At 42.3% G+C, this 18,612-nt stretch overlaps 1 protein-coding gene across 1 annotated transcript; it reads right to left on the bottom strand.

Annotated features, from left to right (window-relative positions):
* Window positions 1-9,663: 9,663 nt before the first annotated feature.
* LOC307044512 (aquaporin-3-like) lies at window positions 9,664-15,306 on the bottom strand. The gene is made up of 6 exons (XM_079689821.1): window positions 15,069-15,306; window positions 11,935-12,061; window positions 11,576-11,713; window positions 11,307-11,422; window positions 10,968-11,185; window positions 9,664-10,828 (listed from the first exon to the last, which is right to left on the bottom strand). Exons 1-6 carry the CDS (start codon window positions 15,174-15,176, stop codon window positions 10,630-10,632), a joined length of 906 nt encoding a protein of 301 aa, XP_079545947.1. The 5' UTR covers window positions 15,177-15,306; the 3' UTR covers window positions 9,664-10,629.
* Window positions 15,307-18,612: the final 3,306 nt, after the last annotated feature.

The raw sequence follows: 18,612 nt of genomic DNA, 5'->3' as shown, positions 1-18,612 counted from the left end.
GCTTGTTCCTGGGAATTTGAACTAGAATAGCACTCCTTTGTCTGTATTCCTTTCCTTTTTGTTTTTGTTCACCTCAACTAATTGTTTTCTTTGGAAGAAAAGTAGTTTCTTAGAGACTGGGGAGACTAACCACATCCGGCTCATCCCTAAGCATCATACCACAAGACAGTTACTAGATGAAGCAAAATGTTGTTTTTACCTCAACCTCCATATAACCGTTCAGAAAAGTATAATGTTTTCTATATACAAAACCACCAGTGAGAAACAGTAGAAAAAACGATCTTTACGTTGGGAAGTGGTGTGGACAACATTTTAGTTTGAGACTTAGAGGAAAGGGGATCAACAGGAGGAAGGAACAGAAGCAACCTTAAACAGATGTGTTCTAAGGACTCAGAGATTTCTGAGCTTCCTCTACCTCTAAGCATTGCATGGTGGATATTCTTCAATTCATTTCCAAATTCAGGAACAAAAAATGCTAAAATCTTTATGTGTTATTTGTTTTTGTTGAATCAGTTTTCAACACACTGAATAATACACATTTCACCCACACTTGGGCAGTATTTCTGTTACACAGTAGTAAAGCTTGTAACTAAAGATTAAATGTCGCTTTTAGCAAGCTTTTTGGAAGTCTAATCTGAAATTAATACAAATATTTTAGAACCCCAATTATAGCGTAAATCTGCTAATGGTTTGCATACCTCCTTTCCACTAATGGGCTAATTAAATGCAGTCTCATTTTGTAGGATTGTTGGACAGCCTATTCTTAGTTTGGCTGCAATTGCACATTGCATTCGACAATGAGGGTAGTTTATGTCAAATAATAGGAACCAATTCAAACATTTGGTGAAGAAGTGTTCTGAATAAATTATTGTTGGTACAAAAATATTCCGTAAAATGCATTTTATTCTGCACTGCATAGTTTAGAAGTTATGAATATGTCATGTGGATTATTGTGACCATCCATGCCAGAAAGACTTATTACATTTGTATTAAATGCTGCTAACAGACAGAGAAATTGACCAAAAACAAAACATTCTTTGTGCAGGTTTAATATAAAATGTTGTATTGTTCAAGCGCCACCTGAGTTTTGATTCATTTTGATATGTTTCGGGTTTTTTAATTAGCAAAAAGTAGAGAAAAACAACTAACAAGAGCTTGAAAGAAAGACGATTGATACTTTAAAAATATGAAAATGCACCTACCACACAGTATGGATCAGTTTATTTTGTTGTGTGTGAATGTGAAAGATATAGAATTGATAGTACTTTTCACCATGTTTAACAACAGAGCATTTAACAATAAAGTGTTTTTGTGTATGTCTCAGCATTTGTCCATAGTACTATTGTTGGCAGAGGTATGAAGGGTCCATTCACTGCCTCACAGGTTGTGTCTATCTATTGTAAATCTGGCTGACACAAGGTTGAATTCTCCCCAAAAGATTCTAAATGTATAGGAATGAATCAAGTCCCTCATAGTTCCCGTTTGGTTAGTTTGCTGTTTATTTTCTGGATTCACTGCAGCTTCACAAAACTGTCCACACATGGCCGGCACATGGTACCAACTCTTCCCTCAGGTGTTTTATGTGTTGTATAAAAAAAACAGACCATTAGAGTCCAAGCCTGAACCAGACACACAACTGTGTGAGATACATTTTATTGCTCTGTAAAAATATATGGCGAAAGTTGTTTGAACTACCAAGAGCCAGTCACCACGTTCTTTCTTTGTAAACCAGATATTGTGATAAGGTGAGAAAGCTGATGTTTATCTCACATCTATCAGCTTATTTTTCCTGTGAAAGTGTTATACAATGCATCGACGTGTTTTTCCTGTGAAAGTGTGTTATACAATGCATCGCCGTGTTTTTCCTGTGAAAGTGTATTATGCAATGCTGAAATAAAGCCAGTTGCAAATATGTTGAGACTCTGGCAGGACTCTGGCTTGGGGATATGATGGAGATGTTTCAGGTATACCAGGTAGCAGAAGGACTTACTTGGTATGCTGGACGCTATATTGAGCGCATAATACAGGTTTAACATGAAAGCATTCTCTTGTGGGGGCCTTTTTGTAAACCCGGTATGCCTCTTGCAACATCATTGATACGCAGAGTGAAGCAGGTAGGACCCAAACGCAGATAACACTTGATAATACCTTTATTTCAAGGACTTAAATTATACTTTGACAAACAAAACACTCTACGGTGAACTAGGTCACAAACAAAAGAAGCACCAACACTGAACACAGGAAGAGACAAGACTAAATACAGGGAGGGGTAATCACAAGACGAGAAATAGCCGGACAGGGGAGAAGAAACACAAGGGACACAGGTGAACACAATCAGACAACTAGACACACCGGGGAACCTAACGACAGGAAAAGGACCAGACAATAACCCAGGAGGAAAACATGACGGGGAGAACAGCAAAACACCCAAACCTAGACATAGAAACGTGACATGACATGAGAATCGTGACAGAAACCCCTCCTCAAGGGACGGATTCTAGACGTCCCTAAACACCAAAACAAAAATCCAACAATGTCCAGCACGGTGGGTGGAGGGGGCCCGGAGGACGGGCCTTGGCTGGCAGCCCAGGGCAAGGCAGAATTCAAAGAGGGGGTCTCGGGCGGACGGCCCGGGGACAAGGCAGAGTTCGAGGAGGGGGTCTCGGGCGGACGGCTCGGGGGCAAGGTAGAGTTCGAGGAGGGGGTCTCGGGCGGACGGCCCGGGGGCAAGGCAGAGTTCAAAAAGGGGGTCTCGGGCGGACGGCCCGGGGGCAAGGCAGAGTTCAAAAAGGAGGTGTCGGGCGGACGGCCCGGGGACAAGGCAGAGTTCGAGGAGGGGGTCTCGGGCGGATGGCCCGGGGGCGAGGCAGAGTTCGAGGAGGGCGAAGACCACAGCGGGCAAACTCAGGGGACCGGGCTCGAGGGCGAAGACCGGACAGTTCCGGAGGCCGGGCAGGAGCCGGTGTCGACCGGACAGGATCCGGAGCCGGTGGGACGGGTGTCGGCAAGATTCCCCACGGAAGAGGACACCGGGCCGGCAGGACCACCGGCAGGAGAGCAGTCGGCGGAACCTCAAACGGCACGGGACATAGGGTTGGCAGGACCCCCGGCAGAAGAGTAGTCTGCGGGACCTCCAACGTGACAAGACATGGAGTTGGCAGGACCCCCGGCAGAAGAGTAGACTGCGGGACCTCCAACGTTACGGGACATGGGGTTGGCAGGACCCCCGGCAGAAGAGCAGTCCGCGGGACCTCCAACGGCTCAGGACATGGGGTTGGCAGGACCCCCGGCAGAAGAGTAGACTGCGGGACCTCCAACGGCACAGGACACAGGGTTGGCAGGACCCCCGGCAGAAGAGCAGTCTGCGGGACCTCCAACGGCACAGGACATGGGGTTGGCAGGACCCCCAGCGGAACCTCAAACGGCACTTGAGTAGGGACTTGAGTGGGAACTCGAGAGAGAGGGCTGGAGAGGGAACTCGAGAGGAAACTTGAGAGTTGACTTGAGAAGAGACTCGAGAGAGGGCTTGAGAGGGAACTCCAGAGGTGACTTGAGAGGGAACTCGAGAGGGGACCTGAGAGGGAACTTGAGAGGGAACTCGAGAGAGTGCTTGAGAGGGAACTGGAGAGGAGACTCGAGAGGGGACTTGAGAGGAGACTCGAGAGGGAACTTGAGGATACTTGAGAGGGGACTTGAGAGGAGACTCGAGAGGGAACTCGAGAGGAGACTTGAGAGGGAACTCGAGAGGAGACTTGAGAGGTGACTTGAGAGGGGACTCGGGTAGGAACTTGAGAGTAGACCTGAGAGGAGACAGGAGAGGGGACTCGAGAGGAGACTCGAAAGGGGACTTGAGAGGAGACTCGAGAGGGAACTTGAGAGGATACTTGAGAGGGGACTTGAGAGGAGATTCGACAGGGAACTCGAGAGGGGACTTGAGAGGAGACTCGACAGGGAACTCGAGAGGATACTTGAGAGGGAACTCGAGAGGAGACTTGAGAGGTGACTTGAGAGGGGACTCGGGTAGGAACTTGAGAGGAGACTGGAGAGGGGACTTGAGCAGGGACTTGAGAGGAGACTTGAGAGGTGACTTGAAAGGGGACTCGAGATGGGACTCGAGAGGGGACTTGAGAGGTAGCTCGAGAGGAGACTTGAGAGGGAACTGGAGAGGAGACTTGAGAGATGACTCGAGAAGGAACTTGAGAGTTGACTTGAGAGGGAACTGGAGATGTGGCTTGAGAGGGGACTTGAGAAGGTTGGTTCGCCAACAGAACACGGGGGGCTGGAGTCGGCTGCAGAGCCAACAGGAGACGAGATGCTGGAGTCGGCCCGTACGCCGACAGGACTCGGGGAGCTGGCGTCGGCTGAACAGCCAACAGGAGACGAGGAGCTGGAGTCGGCCGGTATACTGACAGGACTCGGGGAGCTGGCGTTGGCCGGTACGCCGACAGAACTCGGGGAGCTGGCGTTGGCCGGTAAGCCAGTCCTGGAGCCGAAACTGGAGTCGGGCCATAGGTACTGGGGCCGGTACTGAAGCCAGAACCATGGCTGCTGGGGCCGGAACTGGGGCCGGAACCATGGCTGTGTGGGCCGGTTCCGTAGCCGGAACCATGGCTGCTGGGCACGGAACCGGAACACGGGACCATGGCTGTGTGGGATGGTACTGGAGCACGAAACCATGGCTGTGTAGGCCGGTACTGGAGCATGGAGCCATGGCTGCTGGGGCCTGTACTGGGGCTGGAACCATGGCTCTTGGGACTCGGGCTGCTAGCTTGGCCTTGCAACTCCTTCTCTTAGCAGCCGCCTGAATGCTCCGTGGACCTCCATAAGCCAGACGAGTTCCAGAATACGACTCCTGGACAGGAGCAGGAACTGGGGCAGAAGCACGGGTTGACTTCAGACGGAACCCACCAAGGCGTATGGTGCCAGGTTGGGAATTGGGAGACAGGGAGCTAGCCTGCCCTTAGCTAGCAGGCCGGGAATCACACACCGAGAGGATCTTTGAAATCCAGCCAGGTAAGAACTTCACCAAACCTGGTTTCTCGATAGCCATCTGGCACGCCTCTGACAACACAGCCTCCCGCTGCTGAACTCAGGGTGCTGTCTTCCATTGATCCGAGCAGTTAGCCAACAAAAAGGAAAAATTCACTAATTCCAGCTCGAACGGATCTGCTGGGCCCATTTCAAGGTTGGTGCTTTCTGATACGCAGAGTGAAGCAGGTAGGACCCAAACGCAGATAACACTTGATAATACCTTTATTTCAAGGACTTAATTATACTTGGAAAAACAAAACACTCTACGGTGAACTAGGTCACAAACAAAAGAAGCACCAACACTGAACACAGGGAGAGACAAGACTAAATACAGGGAGGGGTAATCACAAGACGAGAAACAGCTGGGCAGGGGAGGAGAAACACAAGGGCCACAGGTGAACAACTTCAGACAACTAGACACACCAGGGAACCTAACGACAGGAAAAGGACCAGACAATAACCCAGGAGGAAAACATGACAGGGAGAACAGCAAAATACCCAAACCTAGACATAGAAACGTGACATGACATGAGAATCGTGACAATCATATGATGTTAAAAGCTTTGACTTCGAAAAGCTGAACGCAGGTGGCGAAAAACAAATATCCAGGTTCACTTTGAAATCTATAAAGAGAGACTTGGCCTTTATAATTTGGAATTGAAAAACGCATGACCGTCTTTCTTCTCTGACATCATTACCAAAAACAAAAACAACGCACGTGCCTTGTTTGCTACCGTCGACAGACTAACTAACCCCCCAGTGTCAGTAGCCTCTGAATTTTTATCCACCAGGGCGTGCAATGATTTTGCCTCCTTCTTCACTGACAAAATATAGAAAATCAGGCAAGCAGCCAGTGTCTCTGTATCAGGTACAGCAAATGTGTTGTCCCTATGTCCACCTAATATCAATTCAGACATCATGACACAGTTCCATCAGATTAATGATAAAAACCTAGAGGACATTATTCAACTTCTGAAATCCTCCTTCTGCTGCCTTGATATTATTCCAACAGGATTTTTCAAAGATGTTTTTCCTTGCATGGCCTCAGATCTACTTCATATAGTAAACAAATCTCTTCACTCAGGTATTTTTCCACAGGCCCTGAAAACTGCAGTCATTAAACCACTCTTAAAAAATAATAATCTAGACGCTTCAGTAATGAACAATTACAGGCCCATATCAAACCTCCCATTTCTAGGTAAAATCATTGAAAAAGTTGTTTTTCAACAGTTGAGTAACTTCTTGCATTTAAAGGTGACCTATCATGCAAAATGCACTTTTGTACGTCTTTTATACATGAATATGTGTCCCCGGTGTTCCAGGGAACTCACCAAGTGTCAGAAAACACAACCCTCTCTATTTTCCTCCATACTCAAATCTCTTAAAAAGGGGCTGCAACGGATCTGATACAGACTGATCCAGATTTGAACACTTCTATGACGTCACAGAAGTGGTGCTACGGCTATTGGGCCAACTCCACCAATCAGGAGGAGACAGCCACGGACATTGCCGTTCGAAAGCGCTGGAGACGCTGTAGTACATATGCCAGGCCTGTAGATGGTGCTGTTCTCACAGAATCAGCCCATGAAAAGACAGTGTTATATTGAGCGAAATGAGGAATGGCTAAAATGCATGATCTGTTTGGTATTTTGAAAAATAAAAAGTATAAATATGCCTTATATAGGTATGGTCCTACACTATATTATTCAAATATAGCATGATAGGTCCACTTTAAATAACTATTTTGATGTGTTCCAGTCAGGCTTTCGTCCAAACCACAGCTCTGAGACTGCTCTTGTAAAGGTCTTCAATGACATCCACTTAAACACAGACAGTGGCAGAACTTCAGTGTTAGAATTATTAGATCTCAGGGCTGCGTTTGACACTGTTGACCACAACATATTACTAGACCGACTGGAAAACTGGGTGGGACTTTCAGAAACAGATCTACATTGGTTTGAATCCTACTTAAAGGACAGAAACAACTTTGTTTCTATAGGTAACTACACATCTGAGTTGACAAATATGACATGTGGGGTTCCTCAAGGCTCCATATTGGGGCCTCTTCTCTTTAACATCTACATGCTAACACTGGCTCAGATAATGAAGAACAACTAAATAAGTTACCATAGCTATGCAGATGACACACAAATTTACGTAACAATTTTACCAGGAGACTATGCTTCAATTCAAACACTGAGTAAGTGCATTGAACAAATCAATGATTGGATGTGTCAGAACTTTCTCCAATTAAACGAAGACAAAACTGAGGTAATGGTTTTTGGAGCCAAGGCAGAACGTATAAAAGTTAGCGCTGAGCTTCAGTCTGCAATGTTCAAAACAACAGATAAAGCCAGAAATCTAGGTGTAGTCATGGACTCTGACCTGAGTTTCAACAGTCACATTAAAACAGTTACTAAATCAGGTTACTATCGCCTAAAGAATATATCTAGGATTAAAAGACTAATGTCACAGCAGGATTTGGAAAAACTTGTCCATGCTTTTATCTTCAGTCGACTGGACTACTGCAATGGTGTCTTCACAGGTCTCACTAAAAAATCTATAAGAAAGCTGCAGCTGATTCAGAACGCTGCTGCTCGAGTCCTCACAAACACTAAGAAAGTGGATCACATCACTCCTGTTCTGAAGTCTTTACACTGGCTTCCTGTGTGTCAAAGAATAGATTTCAAAATACTGCTGCTGGTTTATAAAGCACTGAATGGTTTAGGCCCAAAATACATTTCTGACCTCCTGCTAAATTATGAACCATCCAGATCTCTCAGGTCTTCAGGGACGGGTCAGCTTTCTGTCCCCAGAGTCAGAACTAAACATGGTAAAGCAGCGTTCAGTTATTATGCTCCAAATATCTGGAACAAACTCCCAGAAACCTGCAGGTCCACTGCAACTCTTACTACTTTTAAATCCAGGCTGAAGACTTTTCTTTTTGTCGCTGCTTTTAATTGAACTATTCATATCTTAGACTGCACTGTAACTTTTATCCATGTATTTTTTTCTTTTAATGTTTCTTTTATTAACTTTTATTTTTAATGACTGATTTTAAATGCCATTTTCTTAATGTCTTTCATTTTTTGTAAAGCACTTTGAATTGCCTAGTGTTAAAAAGTACCATATAAATAATCTTGCCTTGCCTTGCCTTGCCTTCCAGATTACTAACGTCCACATACATTTTTCATTGTATAGCTGAGTACCCGCTAAAACAAGCAATTTTATTTTATTACTTTTTATGGGTGGTAACAACATGTTGGCTTATCGTTGTTAGATTTTGGCCAACGTTAGATTGGTATGTAGTTGAAATAAGCGGTTGAATAAGGGTGGATGAATATGGCTAGCTGCTACATCTGGAGCTAAGTGAATCCTATGGACCTCAAAATAATGATTCAATAATAAAAGTGGCAAAGATTTACCGAGACAATATCTTACAGAGCCATAATACATCAAACCTGATCTGATGTTAGAATTCCACCAGAGCCTCTGGCGGGATACTGTGGGATACCTTGCAAGGCGGCTGAAGATAGAAAACACATGGTGAGAGCTGTTTGTCTCAGCTCTTTCAACCATGGTGGCAGGTTTGCACATGTTAGTCCATTAACTGAAAATGGTGTACCTCACAATAATGCTTACAAGTTTCCAAAGCCCAGTTAAGATATTTTCGAATAATTTCTTGATTCAAGGAAACCATTAGGTCTTGATATTTCATTGTGGCTTTTGGCTTGAAATGTCTATCATTGCCTATTGCGAGGAACTGTTTGAATATTTCTCCTTCTGTGTTTAAGATTTATACCACCATTGTAGGATCTGGGTTTGAATAGCTTTGCAAAGCATAAAGAGTGTAAGAAGGGGAAAGTAGTCGGACAAACCTTCATTGCTGATTTTTGGCAAACCTTTCAATAGCAGTGACAACAGCAGTCATGTTTAACAACCTGTTGAATCTTAGTACAGTGTTTCCCCTCTCTATACCTTTTGGTAACCCTCAAAGCAAACAGCATTAGGCTTATCTTGAATTTTCAATAGTATTTTGCTTGTAATAATAACAGTAGATTATGATTTCCCCTCTGGCTAAGGCTTGGTTATGCAATACAAGGAGGGGAAAGTAAGCTCAATATTAGTCATTTTGATTCATTTTGATTTTATTGGTCTCCCTTTGTTATCATGAAGAAAAAGGATGAACTTAATGAACTGCTTTTAATCTACTTTACTCATGCTACTGACCTGCTCAGACCTGTCATTAAATAATACTGCTGATTTAAACTGGAAAAGACCAGGCATATTTAAGCCTGCAAGTTTCCATATCTTGATTATAGGTGGCAAGTGGGCAATATTTTCTATCAAAATGAACCCTTGCCTTATTTGATTTATGCTCTAAAGGACGGCAGCCCAGTTCTGGTTTTTTGGATACTGAGGTTTGCTTGGAAATAAAGTGAAGCCTTTAAATAGCAGTGCAAAGTACTGCTTTCCACTGCATAATAAGGAGTAAGTCTCCTTTTGGAAACACAACATCCTTATTAGAGAACAGCTGAGCGAATGGAGTAATCGCTCTGTTTCCTGCTTTGCTAACTTACGACCCGGCTGGTTCATTCTCTTACACACAAGAACGTAACATGATCCACGTACAACAATCAAGAAAAAAACTTTATTGTATAAGTACAAAAGCATTTCCCCTTAACCTACATACAATCTACCAAGGTGCTCACAGTCCAGTTTAGCACCCAAACATCAACAGTCATAAGGAAGAAAGATGTCAATAGGTAAAAACTTCATAAGAATGTAGTGGTAGTACTTTAAAAAAACACAGTCATTTGTTAATACATATATGATATTTCTCAAGCATGAAATTATAAGCTAAAATGATTCTTGTGATTACATTTAAGTCATACAAAGGTTAATGTTTTCTAGCTGACATATCACAATATTTCTACGCTTGTTTAACAATTCCTGGTTATGGCTTTTACAGGGAAAAAAGAGTGTTTATAAAAAGAAAGCCGCTTTAATATGGCTGCTTTTAGATAGCTATGGTACAGTGAAGAATTTCGTGGGAAGGATTTACGACTATCAAATGTAAGCTTTAAACAAAAACGTTGACTTTAACGAATAACATGAACATGGAGTCATTTCACTAGCTTTTATTTCAAAGTTTAAAAAATGTTATTTCCCAATTTCCTGATAACTTCCATGAATTCAAATGTTAACATTGAAAGGTTCTGGACCAAAAAATGTATGTCTTATTACACGTTTTCAAATATTATTTTTAAAAAAATAGGTATAACGCATACAATACTGTTAAAACTGGAGAGCTATAGACGTTAACATCCAAATGTTCATCCCCTAAAAGAATTAATGTAATTCTGTGTTTATGAAGTTATGTTTCTCTCACTCGCACACAATCGTTCTTTACAATATAATACAATACATTTATCATGAAAAAATAATGTCCCTTTTCCCCAAACACAGCTTATTTGGGAAATATCTAAACAGCTGTGAAGATTGTTTGTAAAAAAACATTTGTGGATGGAAGGAACATTTCTGGGGTGTTGGTATTTACAGAAAGCGCATATTTTGTTGTGTAGCTCTCTCACACGCTCACAGATGTTCTTTGCTAGTGTTATTTGTTTTTTCATTGGAGTTGACATTGGTGAGTGAGACCTCCTCCTCTGACCTTTTCTGGTCACGAAATTCTCCCTCCGTATGAAAGCCGACCATCACCTGGTAGATTATCACACCAACAATGGTGCCAATGAAAGGGGCGAAAACAGGTACAAGGAACCAGCCTTTTCTAACCCTACGGAGAGACAAAAAAAAAAAAGTTAATTATACAAGAAAATCCCTCTGTCCTGAAATAATAAGGTCAATAGATAGTGAGCACTTTAAGAGTGTCACAAGTTCACATAAACACAATTATTAAAAATCTTTGAACTTACGTGAAAACCTCACTGCCCCACCCTGCCATAGCGGTGAAAAGACGTGGTCCAAGATCTCTGGCAGGATTTACAGCATAGCCAGAGTTAAAGCCCATGGACAATCCAATGACCAGAACCACAAATCCCACAGTGAAGGCCTCCAGCCCCTGGGGGATGGGGTTGTTGTGTGGATCCACAATTGCCAGAATGCAAACAATCAGTGCTGCTGTGCCGATTATCTATGTAGCGGAGGGGAACATGTAAGAGGAAATTGTGAGTTGGACACATGAGTTGTGTAACATATATGTGTCAAGTTTGAATTCAGTTTATGAGAGCTGTTTCCACATTTTAAATGGGTACCTGATCAAAGAAGCCATTGACAAGGGTGAGATGTTTTCCAGGGTATGTAGCAAAAATGCCAGCGGTGGCTCTAGGCCCAGTCACATTAAAACTTCCAGGAATGTCCCACAGGGCATCTAAAAGTAGACAAACAAAAAAAAAAGCATAAAACATTTTATATTTGGACCGTTGTTCAAATGTTATATATTTCACATCTGTTTATATACTGTAAATGGTCGTAACAAGATTTCTTTTTTAAATGTCGCTCCATCTTTAAAGCCATCTCTTACCGTAGTACATGCCGAATATGATAGCTGCGCCGAAGTAAGCACCGATTGTCTGAAAGAGGAAGTACATGGGGAACTTTCTCCAGGGCTCTCTTCCGAGCAGGCACATGGCAAAGGTCACTGCTGGATTTAAATGGCCCCCTGCAAATGTACAGTGTGACAGTAGGTCAGTGCATTTTATAAACCAAACCTAAAGGCAACCTCATTACCTAATTATAGAAAAAAATGCAGACTCCCAGAACTGGCTGAAAAGGGTTACATTTTTACATTATTCTGATTAGGGAGTTAATCTCATGCAGCAAAAATAAATACCAATTGAGTCATGTTCTTTAATTTCAATCATAATATTTAATTATATGTACCTGATATCTGGCCAGAGACCAGAATGCCTAGCATGGCAGCAAAGCCGAAGGCAAAGTTGACTGTGAGGAACATGCCATGGGAACCACCGCTCAACACCAGCTGGGCCACGGCACCACAGCCGAACATCTGAAGAGAGAATAAAAAAACAGGTTTATGCTTGGCTCCAAAAACGTCTTGTGCACATAATAGCTTAAGTAGTTTTCTTTGTTGGGACAAGTAATCGGATGATGTTATGGGTACTGTGTGTGATATTGAGGTGTTATTTGAAAGAAATACAAAGGCCTTTTGAATGTCTTGTGCCCATTTTGCACACAAACCATGACCTAGTCTCAGACTTGTATAAAGAAAAAACATGAATACTGTACATTTAGTGCTTTTTCTGGGAAGCGGAAAACACAGGTCGGTTTCTACTTGAGGGATGGGGGAAAAGAGGAAAACATATGTTTAAGGGAGACGGGACTAGTTCTGCCAAATGAAGAAGGATTTAAGAACATGTTGCCTTTAGATGGCCAAACAGGTGCCATACTGTTTATTCTGCACACTGTGTGATTATGTGTGTGTGTGTGTGTGTGTGTGTGTGTGTGTGTGTGTGTGTGTGTGTGTGTGTGTGTGTGTGTGTGTGTGTGTGTGTGTGTGTGTGTGTGTGTGTGTGTGTGTGTGTGTGTGTGTGTGTGTGTGTGTGTGTGTGTGTGTGTGTGTGTGTGCTCATGTGTTTAGCAAGAGTACTATGTGTGGTCCATGTCTAGGCTTCTGCTCTGTAAGCCCCCTGATGAGGATGCTTTTCAGTCAGACCGCAAGACTCAAATGTTGAGGTAAGCTTGAGGGGAACCACACTCAGAAGGACTGGCGCCTGAGGGGAGTTCATCATCACTGGGCTCAGTCTAAACTCTTTTTCCAACCCTTATCCAGTCAGACATTACTGGAAAAATACTTCATAAATATTAGAATGTGCTTAGCTTACTTTTTTTGGAGCGTGGGGGAAAGGCTTCCAGATGTTTTGCCATGATATGCTTGTGTGATGTAACAATAAAAATAAAGATACTGAATGACTTTTTTCTTAATGTCAGAGGCATCGGATTACAAAGATGGTCCATTAGCTAGTAAGAGCCGATTTACTTAATTGGATCACATTCCTCTAGAAAGGTCTGAAGTAAGTCTCTGAATCTGTGAGCCAACCATATTAAGTGCTCATTCGCCAATGTGTGTTCCCTCTGTTGAATTATTCCAACAACTTGCTGTGTTGCTGCTATAATGCTGTAGTTAGTTAACAGCACCCCACCATCTCCTCAGCCAACATTCAATTGGCTGCTTTAGCTTGCACGCTTCCATGCAGCTACTCCCAGCTTTTAGCACAGCTGGGGAGCTTATAAAAGAAAACCCCACAGTAGCCAGTCTACTAAAACACATATTTGGAAATTGTGTAGGAGCTGAAGGCAAGACAAAAAGAAATTGCTGGCCTGGAACCAATTTCTAAAACAGTACCTGTGTGATGATGAAGAGCCTTAAACCCCCCCTACGGCTACTCAAGGCACGGACATTGGTTTGAAGTGCACGTTGTGAAAGTGCATTGAGGGGGTTAACAAAACAGTCACAGTAAGATAACCAAAGACAATAACTGCCTATAGGTGACCTTCAAGGACATACTTCCAAAGCCCCTTTATAGTGACCTATACCGGACTAGACAAACCACTATGCTGACATCAGCCTGTAGGCACACAATGTCTTCAGCGTGACCTGAGTTCAGAAACATCCTGTTTAATGCTCCGAACATGTTGCTAGGAGATAGGGAAACGTGTCAAGAATGCCAAATCAATGCGTTCAAAGAGTTGAACACACCTACTGTACACACACCCTCACACACGTCACCTATCCTAGTAGCTGATTTCTAAATAAGCAGTTTGACTTGTTGAGTTTGTCCCTAATAAAACAAATATTTTTGACACACTGATATTTGGAGAGAGAACTTTTATTTAAAAGTGAGAGAGAGAATATCTCTGATGAGAATTATGTCAGTCACGCCTGTGATGTGCTGCCTTTTGTTCTGCCATGACTCTCCCAGTGCTGCCATCCACATGTGTCACCATTAAATTACTCTGCCACACCTTTCTGTCACATAGCATGCTAAATGTGTGACTAACAACAATAAGTAAATATGTTCAGTCCTTAACTCTTATAAAGTAAGAAGTTGACCTGTGCACATCTGTGTTTACAATGTATTCATTTATATATTATATTGTGCTAATTGAAATTCGGTCTAAGGTGTAATGGAGGGAAATATGAGATATCTTTTAAATAAATTGTAAGATTCACTTGGATTGTGTTTCAGAATCAAATGTTTTCATTAAGTTAAAAGTACCACGCTTCTATGCCTTTAGAAATGGCTTTGTTTATCCCTGAAAATGAGTCACTAAACTCACCACAGCCACACTTTTCAAGAGCCTTTAGGTTGCCCACTAAGCTGGAGTATTTAAAGTATTTCAATTAAATGACACGTTTCTACCAACACAGGGTTAGTAGAAACCATTTTTTGAAGAGCAGCCTTTGTTATCAGTGTAGATAACCTTGCCTATGGATCTCTTTTACTTAATTAACAAAGCAAGTGTCTGTTTATGCTACAGTGCAACAATGTTCATATGATCCTTTCAAACGAAAACAGCTTTTAAAACAGCTTTTATATATTAATATGGCTTAAACAACACTTAAACAATGACTGATGTTTGAAAGTGCAGTTTGCAACTTATTGCCTTTGATACTGACTTATTATTTAGCCTTGACATTATCATGCACTTTGACAACACACAAAAACCAAATTAAATAATATTAGGATGTCATGAGGTCTTGGCTCCGGGATCAAAGCTTCCAAGCAATTATAGGTGTCATCTTAAAACCTCCTTTGTCTACAAAGCATCAAGTCCTGAACAACCTGTTACTTACCTGTTTGTTCTGAACTCAGTAAACTCAATTTATACTCAGTTTGAAGTCTATCAATGGTTTATAAATGTCATGTTTCTTTTGCAATCATTCAAACACGATACAATAAGAATGCTGTCATATGAAGGGTTATTGATCATATTGCAACATCAGAAGAAAGTAAGTAAGTGCCATGCAAACACACACACACACACACACATACCACAAGGATGAGGGTTCCAAGACATTCGGCCAGGGCCTGGCGCAGCAGCAGGTTTCGGATCTGAAAGAACCGGGATAGTTTTTCCAAATACATCTTCTGTCTGCCCATGTTTTCTTTCTGGAGGCTGATAGGACTTTGAGAATCGAGATGGATGTAGCTCTGAGTGATTGTGAAGCTGGGAGGACTGGGCTCCTCTTATATAAGCAAGACCGGCTTGGTTAGGGGCCCCACCCTCTGCCCCACACCTCCCTTTATGTCACAGGGTGATTCAGATTGAGAGGTATTCTCACTGGTACACTTTCTCACACACACGCGCAAGCAAGCACGCACGCACGCACGCACGCACGCACGCACGCACGCACGCACGCACGCGCGCGCACACACACACACACACACACACACACACACACACACACACACACACACACACACACACACACACACACACACACACACACACACACACACACACACACACACACACACACACACACACACACACACACACACACACACACACACACACACACACACACACACACACACATTTCAAAACCATAGCTTCCCCAAGTGTAATCTGGTTATCAGCAGCTACAAAAATATATTTGTGATGAGTCTTCTTTCTCAATCTAAATTAGACTTTTTAAAAGGTCCATTTATAATAAGTGGTATGTGTGTACAGTATAGTGTATATATTTGATTTTGATGACATGCAATTAAGTTTACTTTGAATGTTATTTTGCACATTTAACAAATATATTTGCCACCCCCAACATTTAGCATTAGATACTTAGTGCTCGAAATCTGCTAAATCATTCAACTTTTCTATTATCTACTTTTTGTAGATTTGAGGTCAGTTCCTAAAACTAGTCTCTGATTATGCAATTGAGTAATATAGACAAACATAAGGAGAACCGCCTGAACTGCAAAATCCTCTTAACAGTAAATGGAGCCTTTATCAACCTTAATCCAACAATCTGCCTTTTACATCTTTTTTTTCTTAATAACATAATTATTAGTCTAACTTTAACCCAAATTCCAGTCTTAAAATACCCCCTTTGAAATATGATAGATGCTCCTAATTTCACATAATTATGAATATATGTTGGTCTTCATAAGAGTAGAAACAAAACACATACAGTAATGCTTATATTGTTTGCCCAGTTCATTCCCACCCGCTCACATAAATCTTTATCTTTTCCCTTTTTGTCCCTCACCTAATTTTCTCTGTCCTGTTCTTTTGTCCCCGTGTGAAACCTCATCACTACATTTTATACCTTCTTTGTCTGCTTTCAAAAGAGGTGTGAGAACATTTGCAGTTTTTAAATCCCACAGATAAGCTACCCCATTTCCACCATAGCGGTTCCAGGGCCAGATCTAGGCCAGTGCTCGATAGCGAACCAGTTTTACCTGTTTCCACTGCAGCGAGTCCGGCTCTCGGCCCTTAAACCTGGTTTGCATTTGGAACCAAAAAACTGCTGGGCAAGAACCAATACCTATTCTGTAGTGGTGGTGGAATACATTATACACTTGCATTACCTTAACAGTAAACCTCTGTGCATATCTGTATTTATACACGTGCCAAAGAGAGCTTTATTTAGTTTAGTTTTCAATTACAGAATATCCCTGCTACTCAGGGCCGCCCCTGGCCAACTTGGTGCCCCAAGTGACATCGCGGGGTACGCGGAAAATTGCGTGGAGAACTGCACACAGCAGCTGAGGCCCTCTGGGCGGGGCCCCCTGCGCAAGGCGGAGCCCCATGCAGCCTGCATGATTGGCCTGTAGGGAGGGGCGGCCCTGCTGCTACCTATGAAAACTGAAGTAAGTGAAGATAATTTGATTATCTGTGGGAATATTCCACTTCACAGGCATGCAGAATGTTTTTTAATGAGAGCATGGGCATACCATAGTTCATACACTTAAGGCCATAGTACGTGACATATTTCATAATTTAAGGACCCTGAGGCATTCTGAGTCAGTCTTAACACAAGCGTCAAACCTACATGCGTAATGAATGTTGCGCAACCTTTCACAAAAAACTTTTTCAATGTAGTCTCAATTGAGAAGGGAGGGGCTGAAGGAGATGACTGGTTCATCAAAATGTTATTCCCATCTTTGTCATGCAGGGATGTTAACTCAAATTTCGGTATAATAAATGTATGCAATCCAAATCGACGACAGTAATACATTTGATAATTTAACAAGAATTACATTCAACTTTGTGATGCGTTAGGGTTTCTCAGCTTGACAGGGGTTATCACTGCATACCCATGAACAGTGATAAGTAGTTATAGGAAATAAGCATTATTTTGTATGAAACTTTTCAGTTATACCGCATTATCCCATTATCCTGTGGTGCATATATGTGGTCAAGTCCTAAATTCCTCTGGTATCGGCTCAAACATTTGAATATACCAGTAATTATCTTGTAAAAAATGTTACCTGGCCAGGGTTGCCATCTTCTACAAAGATAGATTGAGGAGTGTGCTTTTATTTATTCTACTTTGCCTTCTGATTCAGTTAACCTATGCAGGCCTCCAGAAGAAAATGGCCAGAGGAGCTGCATTTTTGGGCCATATGGTTTTGAATCACTTTTCCTGGAATGGTTTGGCTCACAGGCAGGACAGTAAATCGGAAAGGGAAAAGAATGGTGGTACCCACAAACATAAGGGAAAGCTATTGAACCAACATGAATTTCTATGCATTTTCGGAAATAGCAACTCAGTTTTCTTTTTTGATAAAGTTCCTTTTTTACAAGACTGAGGTCCGTAGGAAATTGCACTGATCATTGTTGTTTCTGTTTGTGAGTGATGTCCTTATGTCTACCAGATGTGTTTGTCTTCAGCAGGAGTGCCAGTTTGCCAGTTGTTTTCCATCAGAGGCTGGAAGACAGCTTGAGCACAGACAGGTGAAGATAGATTTATATTTCTCAGCCAGATTGAACATGGGGCGGGAGCATACTGCCTTGCGGGCAAAGATTAGGTTAGCAACGAGTACACACTGAAATTAAAGGTCTCAAACACTTCAATGCAGGTCAAAAGTCCTAAAAGTAGCACATGATAATCTCTACTTCATTTTACAGTACAGCAACAAGCCCCATGGCATGAATCCCGACTGTGTGAAAGGGAAATCTGAAGTCATGTCAGGTCATGAAATCTGACTTTGGGCATGAGTAATGCCCAAAGTTACTGTCACCAGGTTTCGGGATCCCGTAATGTTACTTATCTTGCATCCTCAAATAATTTTCCCATGATATGTTTAGCAAATGATCAGTGAATAATTCCAGTGAATTTTGGCAAGTTGTGGTTTGCGTCCAGACAAAACTTTGACATGGCAAGTTGATTTAATGATAAGAGTTAACTGGGAAAAGCTAGCATATTATTGATCAAGATTACACAATATGATTTATAACACTCTCCTTTTTTCCTGGAGAAGGAAACACACACAGTCCTGTGTGTGTGGTTAAGTAAGTCGTCACCGGTACATTGCTACTTTCTCTATAATTATGGTAGACTTTAATTGATACAACATGCTTTGTCTGTCA

The sequence above is a fragment of the Notothenia rossii genome (assembly GCF_949606895.1).
Source record: "Notothenia rossii genome assembly, chromosome: 6".
NCBI classification, from domain to species: Eukaryota; Metazoa; Chordata; class Actinopteri; order Perciformes; family Nototheniidae; genus Notothenia; species Notothenia rossii.
This window is presented reverse-complemented; position numbering and strand designations above follow the sequence as displayed.